This window comes from Puma concolor, chromosome A1, assembly GCF_028749965.1.
Source record: "Puma concolor isolate L17-30 chromosome A1, mPumCon1.1.hap2, whole genome shotgun sequence".
In the NCBI taxonomy this organism is placed as follows: domain Eukaryota; kingdom Metazoa; phylum Chordata; class Mammalia; order Carnivora; family Felidae; genus Puma; species Puma concolor.
In genome coordinates this window covers 15,879,633-15,897,207 of record NC_141667.1, presented here as the reverse complement: position 1 = coordinate 15,897,207, position 17,575 = coordinate 15,879,633, and the positions used below count along the sequence as shown (strand labels likewise).

At 34.7% G+C, this 17,575-nt stretch overlaps 1 protein-coding gene across 5 annotated transcripts in view; it reads left to right on the top strand.

The window, feature by feature from the left end:
• CDH18 (cadherin 18) overlaps positions 1-17,575 on the top strand; it is a 1,017,877-nt gene that overhangs the window by 911,430 nt on the left and 88,872 nt on the right. For all 5 annotated transcript variants that reach the window (XM_086676364.1, XM_086676366.1, XM_086676367.1 and 2 more), the window contains one exon: positions 13,858-14,045. In XM_086676364.1, coding sequence (XP_086532490.1) covers positions 13,858-14,045 — 188 coding nt within the window. The remainder of the gene's footprint in view (positions 1-13,857; positions 14,046-17,575) is intronic.

Sequence of the window (17,575 nt, the reverse complement as noted above, 5' to 3'; positions counted from 1 at the left end):
GACTGTGTTCTGCTTTGGTAACATTTCCATGAGATAATTTATAAGGTAGAAAATGTACCTAAAGAATTCATGGCTTCAGAAGAGGTTTTATGAAAGCATGTTTGTAATGTGAGTTGATTGCTATAAGCTGCATTTGATTAGATACTACAAGAAAGAGATGAGTACAGAAAAAAAAATATTGGCCTATTTTCTAGTAAACATGAAAAAGATGGAAGACACCAGAAATTTCATGACTTTGAGGGTTGAAAATGCAAAGGATTCAGCAAATAAGTTAGCCTCAGAACTTTAGGGGCAGGAATTCTTGTAATGATTGCACAGAATAATTACTGAATTGCCATGAATGATTGGCATTCTTTTCCTTTAAAATAGGGCATTTATTTTTTTTTTATTATTATTTATCCTTCTTTATCCTTAATTGTATATTGAAAGGTGGTGGGCAAATAATATGTCTTTCTAATTCAGTGGTCTCTAGATCAAGAAGACACCTGCTCTGGTATGACTGTTTCACATGATTTTGAAATTCAAGCCTGGGTCCATGGTTTAAAGAGATTTGGGAGTATCAGGAAGCAGATGAAAGGATTTTTATCCATAAGAGGCACACAGATATTTGTGACTGGAGGATGGAATATGAATAGATTGTATTATTTGTTCACAATGGTTAATTCTTTTCCTTCTCTCATTATGTTTTGCTGTAGATGGCAAATATGTCCCTGGTGTTTTAATTCTGTACTTTGCCAATGACTTTGGCCAACAGAAGATACCATGCTTGAAGAGAAGCTTTAACTTCACTTTAGTGGTTTAATTCTGTGTTCATGATCTTGCCTCCTCCCAAAGGTGGCTTTTTCAGATCATATTCTGGAATAAAAATTCATTTGGAATTGAACCTATCCTAGCGGAGTGATAGTTGAATCATAGTTTCTTTCTTTCTTTCTTTCTTTCTTTCTTTCTTTCTTTCTTTCTTTCTTTCTTTCTTTGTTTCTCTCTCCCTCCCTCCCTCTCTCCTTCCGTAGCTCTCTCCCTTCCTTCCTTCCTTCCTTCCTTCCTTCCTTTCTCCCCCACCCTTCCTCTTTTATTCCTTTCCTTTTCCTTCATCCCTCCCTCCTTCTCTTCTCCTTCCTTCCTTCCTTCCTTCCTTCTTTCCTTCCTTCCTTCCTTCCTTCCTTCCTTCCTTCCTTCCTTCCTTCCTTCCTTTTTCCTTCCTTCCTTCCTTCCTTCCTTCCTTCCTTCCTTCCTTCCTTCTTTATTTTTTGAGTAAAAAAGGAAGGTGGTTTTTATTAAAGCATGGGACAGGGCACCTGGGCAGAAAGAGCTGCACTGGGATTGTGAGGAATAATTGATTATATACTTTTGAGTTAGTGGGGCTTAGGTAAGTCTTTAAGGAATTTGGAAGCAATGGTTCCAGGACCATGAGGTGCTGACAGCTCAGAGGCTGGAGCCTGCTTCAGATTCTGCGTCTCCCTCTCTCTCTGCCCCTTCCCCACTCGCACTGTCTCTCTCTCTCTCTCAAAATAAACAAGCATCATTTTTTAAAAAAAAAGATTGGATCATTTACTACTGTCTAGTAAAGCATGTCATGATACCCTAAGATATGTATCAGTAGACCATATGTTTGGAAGATAAATCGCTAACATAAATCTTATGGGGCAGAGATAAAGAAAATTTCCAGAGGGATTTTGATTTGTTAAAGGAGACTGACTTATAGGATCCTGGAGATTGGGCTAATGTCAAGCCAAGGTTACCTTTTGCATCTAGCAAAGTATTAGCATGAAAGCAGGTGAGTTCCTAGAGGAAAGTCACTCTACCTTTCTCAAGTATATGTCAATGGGTTGCAAGTTATAAGGAGATTTAATTTTTTCTATTTTTTTTTCTTTTGTTCTCTACATCATTTCCCCCTGAATAATTTTGACCCTTAAATCTTTAAGGTTGCTGAGAGTGGAAGGTCTTATCTTCTGTAACTTCTTCCTGCTGAATAGGGATATCAAAATGTCCCTACTTGCGGGTCAACACTGCTCAGTTGGGGACTAATATACAGGAATTATGAAAGGCAAAGGCAACTGAATCCGAGGTAGACCGTTTATATGGATATCCCGAATAGAAAAGGATCATCTGTCGGATTGAAGTTATGTCAGTAAAGGAGTCTCATGACCAGATGGAGAGACATGGGAGAAAAGAGCAAAACGTAATTAGATTAACATAAGGAAAGCTTCACTCAAATAAGAGTCCTATGATAGCTGACCAAAATCCTCCTCCAGTCCAGGAGTTTAACCAATCATTAAAGGATAGAGGGATTGTTTAAAGTGCCAATTTGAGTATTCATGCCTTCTAGTAACCCTGTCACATTTCTGTGGTAATCTGGAGTATATACATTACACTCTTTTAATAAAGCATAGTTTCCTCCTTGAGCTGCAGTCAGGATATTAAAGGCCATTGGGTTTTAGAGGAGTACCTTTTGAATTTGTGGATGACTGCATGTCGAGCTTAAAGGTGGACATGGTATGTCTGGCTAAAGGCTCTACTGGCAATTTTATATCAATAGAGATAGCTCCTGAGACGAAAAAAATGGCTAAGGGATAAAACCATCAAGAAGCCATCTTTCTTTTATTTCTAAACTTAACAATATCCTAATCACAAGAAATCACTGGCAAGTGGGAGAAGACTTATCTGGGGATATGGGCATCCCCAAGTGCATCATCCAATCCAATTATAAGGAAAATGGGGCCATAAGTCCATAGTTAATTCTATAGAGTGGGGTATGCTTCAGCTTTTAAGGAGTGATTTTGTCATTCCAGACATACAGAATTGGTCAAAGTGATAGTTGAGTTATGCAATTGTTGGGGAATCCATCCCATGTCCAGCTATTCAAATAATCATATGCCCATGGGTCCTTTTATTATCCCCACAGAATAAAAAGCATGAAGATTCTCTATACATGAGCTATTGTGGCAATTTCTCTGAAGTTTACCTCAAGTTGTCTAGCTAAGGCAAACAATATTCAAAGACAATCAGAACTAGAATTGAACATCCACAAAGGTGTGTTATTGAAGCCTAATTTTTCTCTCTATAATTATCATCAATTCCAGAGATAGTCAAATCAAGACTATTTTGTTTGTAAAACAGGTTCAGTTTCAACATGGCCTAATTATTTGCATAAGCTCAGCAGTATAGATCTTTAAAATTTTGTTTTGCTGGAATTTTTTATAAGGAATATTTACATTGAACTTTTAGTAGCCTCTCTAGACCAGAAGTCAATCCAAATACTTACCCTCAGACATACCTACACTACCTATAGATTTGGGTGAATTCCTCTTCTCAAGATCCCCAAAATATTCTGAGGTTCCTGCACCTGCCAGGAAGTGACATTCTTTACTCAGCTGGTAAGGCTGCTGGGAACTCTATAAGAAAGGTATGAGGCCAACACTTCCAATGGGCTATATAGCTCCATGTTTCATAAAGTTAACCTTAGGTCCTTAAGGCTAACTAGTCATATCTGAGTCTATGCATATCTCTTTCAAATATGACATTCAAGTCAAAGCCTTGGTAAAATAACCAGAGTTTCTAGTGGTGTCCTGTTACAAAGAAAACAGATTCTTATTAAATTTAGGAAATAAGATTGTCATGAAAGAAAGCATACTCACTGAGACTTTTTGAATTTCAGAGGTTTCAGGCAGGGAGAAAAGTTAAATGCTTCAGTTTTTTCACAATTGAATACTTTATCACAATTTGTATATCATAGATATCTTAAGAGAAAGTTTCCTTAATCTGGAAGAGCAAACCTTAGAGAACCAATAAGAGTCACTGAAACTAGAATCATTTTCCTCAATTCATTTAGTCCCATGCTACTAATTCTTAATCAGGTTTAATGCAGCCTTTTAGTCAGTTCTGGAAATTCTTACCCATTTTAGTTTTAGGATTTTAAAGATATCAAAAACCTGTATTTGTTGAAAGGCCTTTTCATGAATCACCTTGAAGATGAATACATTTCTCAAGAGCATCAGAACAGTAATTGTAAATGATAAAATACTCAAAAACTGAATGGTTAAAGATCTGAGAATTCATTACAATGCAATTGACAAGGAAATTCAGTTATTTCTGTGACATATAATACTTCAAAAATCTGAATATTGAGGATGACCTTATACCAGAACATAACATACCAAATAAACAAGTCTAATTAGTCAAAGAGACTTCGTTTACAATTCAAATATTGGTGAAGTTTGTTAAAACCTTTAGTTTTTAAAACCAGTGCCTAAATAGGATTACGGATTATCCAAGACCTGATGAAGACAAAGCATACAAACTGTTTTGGGTGGGTGGGGGGGTGGTTTCTTTATATCCTTATAGTTTTCATATAATGCAAGATAGAATTAAATATTTGCTGTTTTGAGTTACTGAGATATTTTGGTGATTAATCAATACATAAATGGCTGACTTATAAACATACTACATCTGTTATTTTTTAGAATTCTCACTGTGTAATATAGTATATATTTTTATCATATATTTTGCCCATTTTCTCTGTCCCTCATAAGAATGTACACTTTATACAGATGTTTTGTCTGTTTTTGTTTGCTTCTGTCTGTTTTGTTTACCGTATTTGCAGTACCTGAAATTACACCAGCATGAGGTAAGTGACATTTACTGAACAAGCTGACAAACCTTGGCTGACCCAAAATTTCGTAGGGGCAAGTACAATTTCATAAATAATGAAGAACTTTTAAAGAAAAAAAATGGAATCGGGCAGAAAAAACAGATAGGACCGGGTATATGTGTATTGTACATTAGAAAATGAAGGCACTGGTGTCGTTGACCATCAACGTTGACCATCATTGTGAAAGTAGATAAACCAGCATCCTGAAGCTTTACAATTGGACTAAGATTTATATCTTCTTTATGCTTTAAAGGGAAATATGATTGTCTCATGGCATTAGAAGAAGGAAAGATTCAAAAAGCAAATACACTAAATATAAAATGATCAATGTTACTAGATAAACATTAAATTATTTTAAGCAAAAGATATAAACATAGGGAAATTACAGGTTATCTGGTATTCTAAAAACATTTACAATAATAATTATGCATAAAATAGATTAGAGGTTACAAAAAACTTTTGTATCAAAATGAAGAATGTTAGGAGCATATGAAATTATTGCAATGAAAGAAAAGACCATCTTTACAGAAATCTGGGGATATACCAACTATAAACGCTCAATTTTCTTTTTAGAACCAATTAGAATTTTTAATAGAATAGAAACAGAAATAACTTCAATATAGTAGAAAACGAATGCTTGAAGTTTTGGATGTAAATATATTTTTGTTGAAATAATTAAAAACAATAAGAGACACCATGATAATGTGTAAAAGGAGCTGTAAGAAATCACCTAAGAGTTCTACAAAACTGAAAATGCTTAATTAAAATCAGTCTTGGAAGCAATAAATATCAAAAGAGTCAATAATATTAAAAACTGATATAAAAATAACGAAAGTAAGGGAAAGAGAAAAATATTTTCACAGCACACAAGGAGAGAGAGATGTGGGAAGGACAGGGAGTGAAACTATGATGTGTAAATATCCCTTGAAAACCAACAAAAAATAGGGGTGCCTATGTGGTTCAGGCAGTTGAACATCTGACTCTTGATTTTGGCTCAGGTCATGATCTCACATTGTGGGATGAAACCCTGTGTTGGACTTTCTGCTGAGCATGAAGTCTGCTTGGGATCTTTTTTTCTCTCTCTCCTTCTGCCCCTCTCCCCCAACGGTACGAGTACTCTCTTTCACTCTCTCTAAAATTAAAAAAAAATAATAAACACAAGAAATAAGTGTCTTGAAAGAAAACTTTTATGATTTGAAAAACAAAGAGGATTCAGATTAAAACATCTCAACAGGTTTTAATATTAGAACAACATGCAAAACTAAACCCATCTTGGCAATATTTGTTATAAAGATGACAATAATTAATAAGTTGGGAGTGAAAGAAAAGAGCTCACTGAACAGCATTAAATCAGTGACTAGTTTTCTCTTCTGCTGAACTATGCACCTATCTCGTCACAGAATATCATGGTGTGAATGTGGATACAGTGGTTGGTTTGGGGGATATTTTTGTATCCGCCAATTGTACGTCAAGTCATTAGCTACGTCAGCCCTCAACAAAACAAAAATTAGTATAACCATGAAGGGTTTTTCTTTTTCAAAAGTTCTTTTCTGCTACAGAATTCAGATAGAATATCCTTCCATAGTTGATGACCATTAAAACAACTGAGGCTGTTTTGTCATAGCTCATGTAAATATAACCCAGATTTTTACTATGAGTGTGTTGGGACTGCACAATTATTAGATGTAATTATATTTTATAAAAGCAGAGCTACATGTAAAATGATAGAATGATTGCTTTACTCTTTTTTTTAATTTTATTTATTTTTAGAGAGAGAGCATGCATGTGTGTGAGTGGGGAAGAAGCAGAGAGAGAGGGAGAGAGAGAATCCCAAGCAGGCTCCAAGCTGACAGTGTGGAGCCCTAGGTAGAGGCACTATCCCTTGAACAGTGAGATCATGACCTGAGCTGAAGCCTTGATTCAGCACTTAACTGACTAAGCCACCCAAGTGCCCCAATGACTTCTTTATTTACTAAAGAATTTGAAAAATAAACTCCTGCATTTTAAAAACGTGTTGAGGGGGGCACCTGGGTGGTTCAGTCAGTTGAGTGTCCAACTTTGGCTGAGGTCATGATCTCGCAGTTTGTGGCTTTGAGCCCCGCATCGACTCAGTGCTGACAGCTCAGAGTCTGGAGCCTGCTTCAGATTCTGTCTCCCTCTCTCTCTGCCCCTCCACCACTTGTAGTCTGTCTCTCTCTCTCAAAAGTAAATATTAAAAATATTTATTGAAGGGTGCCTGGGTGGCTCAGTCAGTTAAATGTCTACTTCTTGATTTTGTCTCCAGTCATAATATCATGGTTTGTGAGATAAAGCCCCACGATGGGATCTGGGCTGATGGCAGGGAGCCTACTTGGCTTGGGATTCTCTCTCTCCCTTTCTCCCTGCCCTTCCATGGTGCTCTCTCTCTCAAAATAACTAAACTTAAAAAATAAAAAAATTCCATATATTGCATGACTTGGGTTTTTAATGCATAATTTATTTTAAATGTACAAGTACATTATAAGTGTGTGTGTATATATATATAGTGTGTATACATATTATATACGTCATATATGTCATATATATGTGTATATATGTGTGTGTATACACACACACACACACATATATATATACATATATATATATATATATATATACATATATATATATATATATATACATATACATATATATATATATATATATGTTTATGTATATATGACAAATTTTCTTTAGTAAGTGTTTGAAGAAAAAGGAGGGAGCCGGTAAAACTCTACCCTTAATTTCAATAGAGATAATTAAGAATTAAGTCTCTTGTTTTAAATTTGTGTATGTCCTTACAAATCCAATTATGTAATTTATTTCTAAGAATTGAATGCATGATCTCTCTCTCTCTCACACACACTAATACACAAATGAAATGCAGATATGCATACATATAACATGTCTGTATGCACATACACACTATGTGTGGGCTTATATGCGTGTGTGAAAGTACAATCTCAGTGGGGTTTCTTAATCCTTTTCCATCCCCTTGGAAATGTATAATGTTACACAGTATATAACCTTTTGGAGAACTTGCCGAGCATTCTGAGGGATATTTTGGCAACCACAGAAGTGCTGATTAGGCTGTACTATAAATTATCCAAGATGGGCATTTTTTTCTTCCCAGAGGGAGTAATTACAGAGTAAAAATAATATGAAAGGCAAAAGGTCATTCACCATGTATTCCAAGATTCTAGGAGTTATGACCTTTATTAATCTTATGTAGATAAAAGTGAATTTTTTTTCCTAAATAGTATACTGACTATCAGTTGAGCCATATCATGTATGGCAATGGTAGAGCTTCAGGCTGTTAGTCAGATATTTACATTTTGAATCATACCCTTTAAAGTTTCTCCCAAATGTTCTTCAAGCCTATAAGGAATGGCAGCTTTCATAAATAAGAGGTAAATGAAGGTTCATATGCAATTATTATACAGAGATGATAATATATAATTATTTATGGACTATAGGCTCTCAGTTTTTAAGATTCTTAAAGGTAATTTTATATGTTATATGTCTTTATGAGTGGTATTTGCATTTTTGTTAGAATTAATATTTAGAGTAAGTTTTGTCTGATATCTTTTCTTATTTTAGAATAATTCAATATATTTCCTCCCATGGCTAACCACACTATACTAAAAATGTCACACATAAAGATACTATATTGGATTAAAGTTACAAATGTACATATGAATGTTATGTTTATGTTAAGCACAAATATTAATAAAGTGCATATGCTTTAAATACACACAAGCCTCTTTAGAAGGAGCCTGGTCCCAAAGATCTTAGATTCTTTGAAATTATTTAATTCATGGCAAGTCTATTTTTTATATTCTTTATGATCTTTATTATCATGTCCATCCAAGTCATTGAGTTAATCTCCATTTATCATTATATATATACATGTATATATGTGCATATATATTTCCAATTACTTCTATTAATCCTATAATTCTCTCACTAGAATATCACCTTAAATACACAGACACACACTCAGAGGTTTTATTTTCCAATTTGCTGATATTTCTTATCTTATAGAGATGATCATTATTCATTCTCTTTTTCGATTCACCTATTGATGGATACTTGAGTTGTTTCCATATCCTGGTCATTGTGATTAATGGCTACAGTGAACATATTAATATAGACATCTCTTTGAGATTCTAATTTCAATTCTTTGGGATGTGTACCTAGAAGTAGAATTGCTGGGTCATATAGTAGTTCTACTTTTTTTTTTTTTTTTTTTTTTTTTTTGAGGAAACTCCATACTATTTTCCATAGTTGCTGCACCATTTTAAGTTTCTACCTAGAGTATACATGGGTTCCAGTTTCTCCAGAACCATACCAACACCATTTATCTTTTGTGTTTTGATAATAGTTATTCTACTAGGTGTGAGGTGATGTCTAAATGTAGTTTTGAGGGCACCTGGGTGTCTCAGTGGCTTCAGCATCAGACTCTTGATTTTGGGTCAGGTTATGATCTCATGGTTTGTGAGATTAAGTCCCTCATCAGGCTCTGAGCTGATCTTTAGATTCTCTCTCTGCCTCTTTCTCTCTGTCCTTACCGCACTTGCACTCTTTCTAACTAACTAACTAACTAACTAACTAAATAAATATATGTTTGAATCGCGTTTCCCCATTTCCCTGATAACTAATGATTTTGAGCATCTTTTATGTAATTGGTGGCTATTTATATGTCTTCTCTGGAGAAATTTCTGCTTAAATGCTTTGCTAGTTTTTTAATTGCCTTTTTTTTTCCTATTGACTTGTAGAAGTTTCTTATATACTTTGGAAATTAACCTTTTATTAGATCTATGGTTTGGAAGTGTTTCCCCCCATTCTGTAGGTTACCTTTTCATTCTGTTGATTGTCTGCTATGCTGTGCAGAAGATTTTTAGTTTGATGTAGCCCTACCCATTTGATGCTTGTGCTTTTGATGTCATATCCAAGAAGTAATTGCTAAGCTGATGTCAAGATTTTCTGTATTCACCTTTATTTCTTTAAGGAATTTTACATTCTTGAGACTTACATTTACATTGTTGACTCATTTTGAGTTGATTTTTGTGTATACTATAATGTAGAGGTCCAATTTATTTATTAATTTATTTTGGATGCATATATCTAGTTTTCCTAATACCATTTGGTAAAGAAACTGTTTACTTTTGGCACCTTTATCACAGGTCAGCTGACCTTATATGCATAGGTTTAATTCTGGGCTCCCTATTCTGTTTCATTGGTCTATATGTCTATTTTTATGCTGGTACCATACTGTTTTTCAATTACCATAGCCATATAATATATTTTGGAATCAGGAAGTTTGATGCTTCTTGCTTTGTTTTTTTCTCAATTGCTTCATCAATTCTGTGTCATTTGTAGTTCCCTAGTCTAAGAGATTTGTTCTATTTCTGTGAAAAAAAATGCTAATAGAATTGTGATTGAAATGGCATAGCATTGACCTGCAGATTGCTTTAAGTAGATTTTTCGAGTATGATGTTAGCTATGGGCTTATCATTATGACCTTTATTAAACTGAGGTACCATCATTCTATCATTCTGTCATTCTAGACACACACACACACACACACACACACACACACACACACGTGTGTGTGTAGTGGAATATCACACAGACTTTTGAAAAAGAATAGGGGCACCTGGGTGGCTCAGTCAGTTAAGTATCCAAGTTCGGCTCAGTTCATGATATCACGGTTCGTGAGTTCAAGCCCTGCATCAGGATCTGTGCTGACAGCTCAGAGCCTGGAGCCTGCTTCAGATTCTGTGTCTCCCTTTCTCTCTGCCCCTCCTCTGCCCATGCTCGCTCACTCGCTCTCTCTGTCTCTGTCTCTGTCTCTCTCCAAAATAAATAAAACATATTTTTTTTTAAAGAAGAGAGTCCACCGTGTGTGACATGGGTGAATCTACAGAACATTATCTAAAATAAGTCACAGAAGGACAAATACTACATGATTCCACTTATACAAGGTATCTAAAATAGTCAAACTCATGGAAGCATAGAATTGTATAGTGATTGTCAAGGGCAGGGGACTGAAGGAAATGAGAAGTTGTTTTTCGATGGGCATAAAATTTCAGTTATGCTGGATGAATAAATTGTAGAGATCTTCCACACCACAGAGTAACTATACTTTACAATATAGTGTTGTGCACTTCAAAATAGGTTAACAGGGTAGATCTCATGTTCAGCCTTTTACCACAAAAGCAAAATAAAACAGAAGCAAAAGACACAAGAAAATTAATAACTTGATTTTGGTGAAGCTACTGCCAGTGTTTTGTGTATTTATACCCATGAAACTGTACATATTAAATATGTTCAGGTCTTTGTATACCAACTGTACCTCAATGAAGCTGTGTTGTTGAATTTTTCTTTCAAGAGCTTCACCATAATTATCGTCCTGGAATTTTATAGTATTTTTTATGTACCTGGCTATTTATACAGTCCTTAGAAGTTCTAAAAAATATTCTAAACATCTTCTGGCTTCTGAGTAAATCTTACCTGTCAGCTATTTTCTAGTTATTAGGAGACAATTTGAATACTATTTACAATTCACAAACTCTCAACTATATGAAAAAATAAATATTGAAATATTAATCTTAATACACTCTATTTTGCCTAATGGAGCATCGCGAATGGGGAAGAGGTACGATGCTTGCAATGCTTAGAATGTATCAACAAATATCAGGCCTTCCTCTGAACATGATGATCTTCTTCCAGGGATATCCTTCCCCTTATAAGACACAGCTTAAATGTTTCCTGGAATGTGAGTCTTTTATGACTAATTTATACAATTTTTTGTAACTTTCTTTGTAAAAACAACCTGCTTTGCAATAACACTAGCATAATAATTTTATGATTGGTTTATTTATTTCTGTGAACTAAGACTTCTTTTGTTTGTAAGTTTTTATCCCAGTTTTAATTGGGTGAGAGTCCTTTGGGAGGCTTACAGAATTGTGGTAGGTTAAGCCATTATTTAGAGACCTTAGCAACCAGGAACTTGACTTCCTAGCCTTTCTACCGTAGAAAAAAAAAATGTAGGAGATATGTTTGACTTTTTTTTATCTAATTTTTTTTTTAATTTTTTTTTCAACTTTTTAAATTTATTTTTGGGACAGAGAGAGACAGAGCATGAACGGGGGAGGGGCAGAGAGAGAGGGAGACACAGAATCGGAAACAGGCTCCAGGCTCCGAGCCATCAGCCCAGAGCCCGACGCGGGGCTCGAACTCACGGACCGCGAGATCGTGACCTGGCTGAAGTCGGATGCTTAACCGACTGCGCCACCCAGGCGCCCCTTATCTAATTTTTTAATAGAATAGTGCTCTATTTTATGTAACTGCCTAGGAACATTATGGTGTTTACAGAGATTCTGAAAATTATTATACCTTCTTTCTGATACTGAATTTTACCCCGAGATTAGGTACTTCAACATGAATTTTGGAAACATGACTATTGTCAGGAACCCCTTCCAACATTTCATACCTTTGCCACCAAAAAGAAACTAAAGGTCTCTCCTCATTCCAGTTCTCACATTTTATGGAATGTTCCCTGTTTGAATCATTGTGACTCAACTGCCAACCTTTCACAAATCAACTGCAAGCAGAAAGGTGAAGTCCTGTGAGAATTTGGGCCTCATGCTCTTTGCGGGTCAATTAAATATGTCAGGAGGGATAGAGTGTTCTGCAATATGACAGATCCTGATAAAACCACATGATTAAGGTCAGAAGATCATGGGTTTCATAGAGGACGGTGGTCTATCCAGGAAATGTTAAGTTGGTGAGGACTATTGAACTAAAAAATAATGTCAGGTAGCATCTCAAATGTTTATAGAAGAGAACTGGGAAAAAATCTTTGTTGAATTTTGAATAAACAGACACATATATCAAATAGAACTTTAATACAAACAATTGTATCTTTAGAAACAGATCACTCCACACATTTACCAGATATGTTAACTTAAAAAAATATTATCATACCATAACTAACAAAACATTGGCTTAGGGAAATTATTTTCATATAGGCTCCACATTCACTTATCTGTATAGTCTAATTAAATCCATGCCTAATGTTAAATCACCATTAATTTAGTCTTGGTTGAAAGTCTTTTATACAAGTATATTTTAATTCAAGGTTTCCATTATTTATATTGTTATTTGAGATTTGCTATAAGAAATAAATTGTTTTAATAGATCTGTTTCTAACTGGTCAGTAAAACAATGGTACTGATGTGGCCATTATGTTTCTTAGTACCTATTTTATAAGTTTCTATAAAGAGAGTTCTAGGAGCTCTCCCTGAAGGAATTTAGTATCAGGACAAACTCTGACATTTAAAAAAGTTTCTCAGTGTAAATATTTAGTATCAGGACATACTGAAAAAGATATGTCTGCATATTGGATCATGAGATTTATAGAGTCAATAGGGTTTTAATGTTTTTTGGCTATGGGATATATATGTAAAAATTAATTCAATCACAAATAAGACATCATCCTATGTAGTCATTATATTTCTCTTTCTCATTCTTTAAGTTAGTCATTATTTTCATTTTGATGACTTTATTTTATTCAAGACTTTATTGTAAAACCACCTTAAATTCTTTTTAGAAACTGATCAGGAATACAGGGTAATTAAGTGCATAAATACGTTTACTGTCTCTCTGTCATGGCTTATACATTTCATTAAACTTAAGTGTATTGATCAGAATAATAATCATACTTGCAGGTACATTATATTGTTTCCTCTGTTTTCACTTTGAATTTCAAGTTTTCTAACTCTTATATTGTAATTTTGCATGCTACATGGAAGGAGAAATGCTTTGGGGATTTCGTTAATACTTGACTAATTTAGTTTTTGCTCAACATAAGAATGCAAATCTGACCTTCATTATCTTTTATCAGTTGCCTATGAATGTAGAGTTAATAAAATATTTTATATTAAGATCCCTACAAATTATTTTTATATAGGTTATTTTACATATACTTAAAATTTATGTAATCTAGTATTTCACTACTAAGCAGTTTGACATTTAAAATCTGAAAACACATCCATTTTATATATTACTTAATACAATGTTTGTTTGAATATGTGGTCTAACCATTTTAATGCCTTTTTTCTTTTGAAACTACATTTTTGTGAACCCATTACCATCAGAAAATTTTAATATGAAATATTTTTCAGAGCACTATCAGCTGTATGTTCCTGAGTCAGCTCAAGTTGGGTCAGCTGTTGGGAAAATAAAGGCAAATGATGCAGACACTGGTTCAAATGCTGACATGACCTACTCCATCATTAATGGTGATGGTATTGGGATATTCTCCATCTCAACTGACAAAGAGACCAGAGAAGGGATCCTTTCTTTAAAGAAGGTAAAAAGAGCATACTTTCTCTGATTTAAGCAATTCACCCATTTTTCCATGAATTATCCATAATGGTATGAATAATCCATATTGTCAAGTCATTAGTATGCTAAAATATTTTCTCTTTAAGATGTAATTACATTTTAATTATGGCTCTGTCTGACTTTTTGGATCCTGTCTTAGAAAAAAAAATATATATATATATATGACATATATATGGAAGATCTGATGTAGAATGTACCATGACAACAGGCTTATCGTGAATTCCAGTTCTATTAATGCTCTATTAATGCATACAACATTAATTATTTCATGTTGTACTAAATTATGTAACATTTGGAGATTTTTCTAACTAATGTAAAAATCTTCACCATGTTCGCTAACACTCACTAGGATACAGGGTTTTGTTTGACAGTCATGGATTCATCAAGACAGCTCTAGTGGAACCCTTAACCTTCTCCCTGACTCTTTTTTATTGTAAAGAATTTGTCATTGGACTAAATCTATCTATTGTTTTTGCTTTTAAGAGTACATTATGTTTATCTCATTGTAAAAATGAAATGGAACACAGATATTAGCAAAGAAAGATTTAAATATAACTCCTAATGCAGAATGTCTTAGTCTTTAAATATTGAATGATTTCAGCTTGGAAACCTAGTAACATTCAGATCCCTGGGCTTTGCCTTCATATATTTTGATTCAGAAAGACTGGAGTGCAGATAAGGAATTGGCCTTTTTAGCAAGTACTCCAGATGACTCTACCGTAGAATATATTTATAACATAGGTTGACAAATTTTATCCTGACGTGCTACTGTAGATACTGAAGTGAATTAATCTATGTCTGTCTGTCTGTCTGTCTATCATCTATCTATCTTTTTGTCATCTATCTGCATAATTGTGTTTTGTTTATACTTTTCTATTTGAACTATATATTAATTCTCCCAATACATATAATCTTATATTGATTAAAATTAAGGATTAACTTATTTTTTAGATGCTACAAAGGGGGCCACAAAGTAGAATTTTTTTTTCATTTTATTTATTTTTGAGAGAGAGAGAGAGAGTGAGAGTGAATAAGGGGCAGAGAAAGAGAGGGAGAGAGAATCCCAAGCAGGCTCCATGCTATCAGTCCAGAGCCCAACACAGGGCTTGATCTCATGAACTGTGAGATCATGACCTGAGCCAAGATCAAGAATCAGATGCTTAACCAACTGGGCCATGGAAGCACCCCAGCAAACTGCAATTTAGAGCATGTAAATACTTACAGAACAGTATTCATCACTAGACTATGTAAAATATTGATGTCTTCACCTAAAATGTTTTATCATTTTAATCTTTCTTTCCTGAATTTGTAACCAGGAGTGTTATAAAGCATATAAATGAGTACATGATAAAATGAGGATTTTAATTGCAAGTTGAGAGACTGAATGTGTGTTTTCTATGCAGGTGTGTAAAAGGTCAATAGAGACAAGAAACTTAGGATACTAAAGAGAGGATATTGGATTTAAAAAGATGGCTGGGGCAGAGATGACCCTGTGTAGGATCTTGATCAAGGGTAGAAAGAAACAACCCGTGATGGTATGCCTCCATCCCTGAGAAAATCAAATAGGATTTGAAGTAAATGATTGCAAAGTTTGCAATGATCCAGCTGGTGTGGGGGAGCTGGGGGAGGAGAGCACTGCTTGCTTTTTGAGCACTAGGTCTTTGTAAAGTAGGAAGTTACAGCATATTTGCAAAAAATGAGGTTGATGGATGGTTTGAATATATGCAGGATCTGAAATACAAGTATATATTATGCAATTAAGAACACTAGGGATTTTACCACCCCGTATGGCCTCAATCAATTTGATGATGTTTGTGAAAAACAAAGTCAAAATAGTTTATGTAGGTCTGTGTGCACATATATTTAAATAACATTCTTTATTCAATATCGTGCGCATACACAACAGTTATTTTTCAAGATAAGAATAGTTTCAATTGTACAAATGGTATTGGTAATGATGATATATTCAAAATAATCTTTTCACTTTCTTCCATGAATTAATTTTTTGATGTAGTCTACACTTCTTTCAAGAAGTATTAATGTTCGCGTTTATCTAATTATTTGATCCTTCAGATTATGATTTTGTTTATTATTTTTAATGTTTATTTTATTTTATTTTTTTAATGTTGTATTTATTGAGAGAGCGAGACAGAGCATGAGCATGGGAGGGGCAGAGAGAGGAGGTGACACAGAATTTGAAGCAGGCTTCAGGCTCTGAGCTGTCAGCACAGAGCCCAATGCAGAGCTCGAACCCACCAACTGCAAGATCATGACCCGCGCGTAAGTCTGAAGCCCAACTGACTGAGCCACCCAGGCGCCCCTTTTTCATGTTTATTTTTTAGAGAGAGGGAGAGAGAGACAGAGTGTGAGTGGGGGAGGGACAGAGAGAGATGGAGACACAGGATCCGAAGAAGGCTGTAGGGTGTGAGCTGTCAGCACAGAGCCTGATGCAGGGTTCAAACTCAGGAACAGTGAGATCATCACCTGACCTAAAGTCTGATGCTCAACCGACTGAGCCACCTAGGTGCCCCAGATTAAGATTATTAATCTGAGTTATTTTATTGCTACATACTGCATGTTATAAACAACTGCAATTTGAAAAATAACCTATGTAACCCAGTGTTTTTTAACCTTTAAGAGGTACTCATTCAGGTGGCAGGAAATGGATAAAACAGTCCTTTAAAACAGGTTTTTTATTTAATCTGTAAGGCAGCTCACTTTAGCCAGCAAGGCAGAACAGCTAATCTTCCCAAAGATCAAAATCAGAGCTGCTTTCTAAATCAGTTTGCAGGGCATCTGCTCATTCCTGTCCATATCATCCCTTTATCAGAAAATTGCCAAGTTGAATTCACAGGTCCGTGGTGTGGTACATTGTAAATACACTTTGATAACTTTCATTCATTGTTTAATGGAGCTTGACTGGGTGGAAAGGGGAAAAAAAAAGATAAGGATGAATGCAAGTTGATGCACTCTTTCCTCCGCCATAAACCTCTGTAGCTAGGGATGTGTGTTCTTAGCAGCCTTTTTCTCAGATTCTCTTCTTGTGGTTTCATATCAATTTGCACTCTGTATGGTACTTGATCCCTTTTTTTTTTAATTCAAGGATCCAACCCTATTTGTTCTGACTTTCAGCAAAAGCCATCTGTGCTATCTTCATAGTGTTCAGTGTGAAAAAAGGTTAATATTATTTTATTTAATAAATGATTTGAAGTGGACCATAGAGTATACATAAAAAGTTATAAAAGTATTTTTTTTCAAGTTTAAGTTAATCCTACAAGAAAGAAGTATGAAATATGTTCAATTATAACGATACTAGGTCTATGCCAAATGATCACATTTTTGGTTGTTTAGTGGGATATGTTTAGTGAATTTTTCTTTATTATTCCTTTGCCTTGCATTGACTGATAGAATAAGAATCAGAATGTCCCTTGCCATTAGATTGTAAAATTTGGGGCTCTGAACCATAAAGTGCAGCAAGGAAGACATCCCAACCTA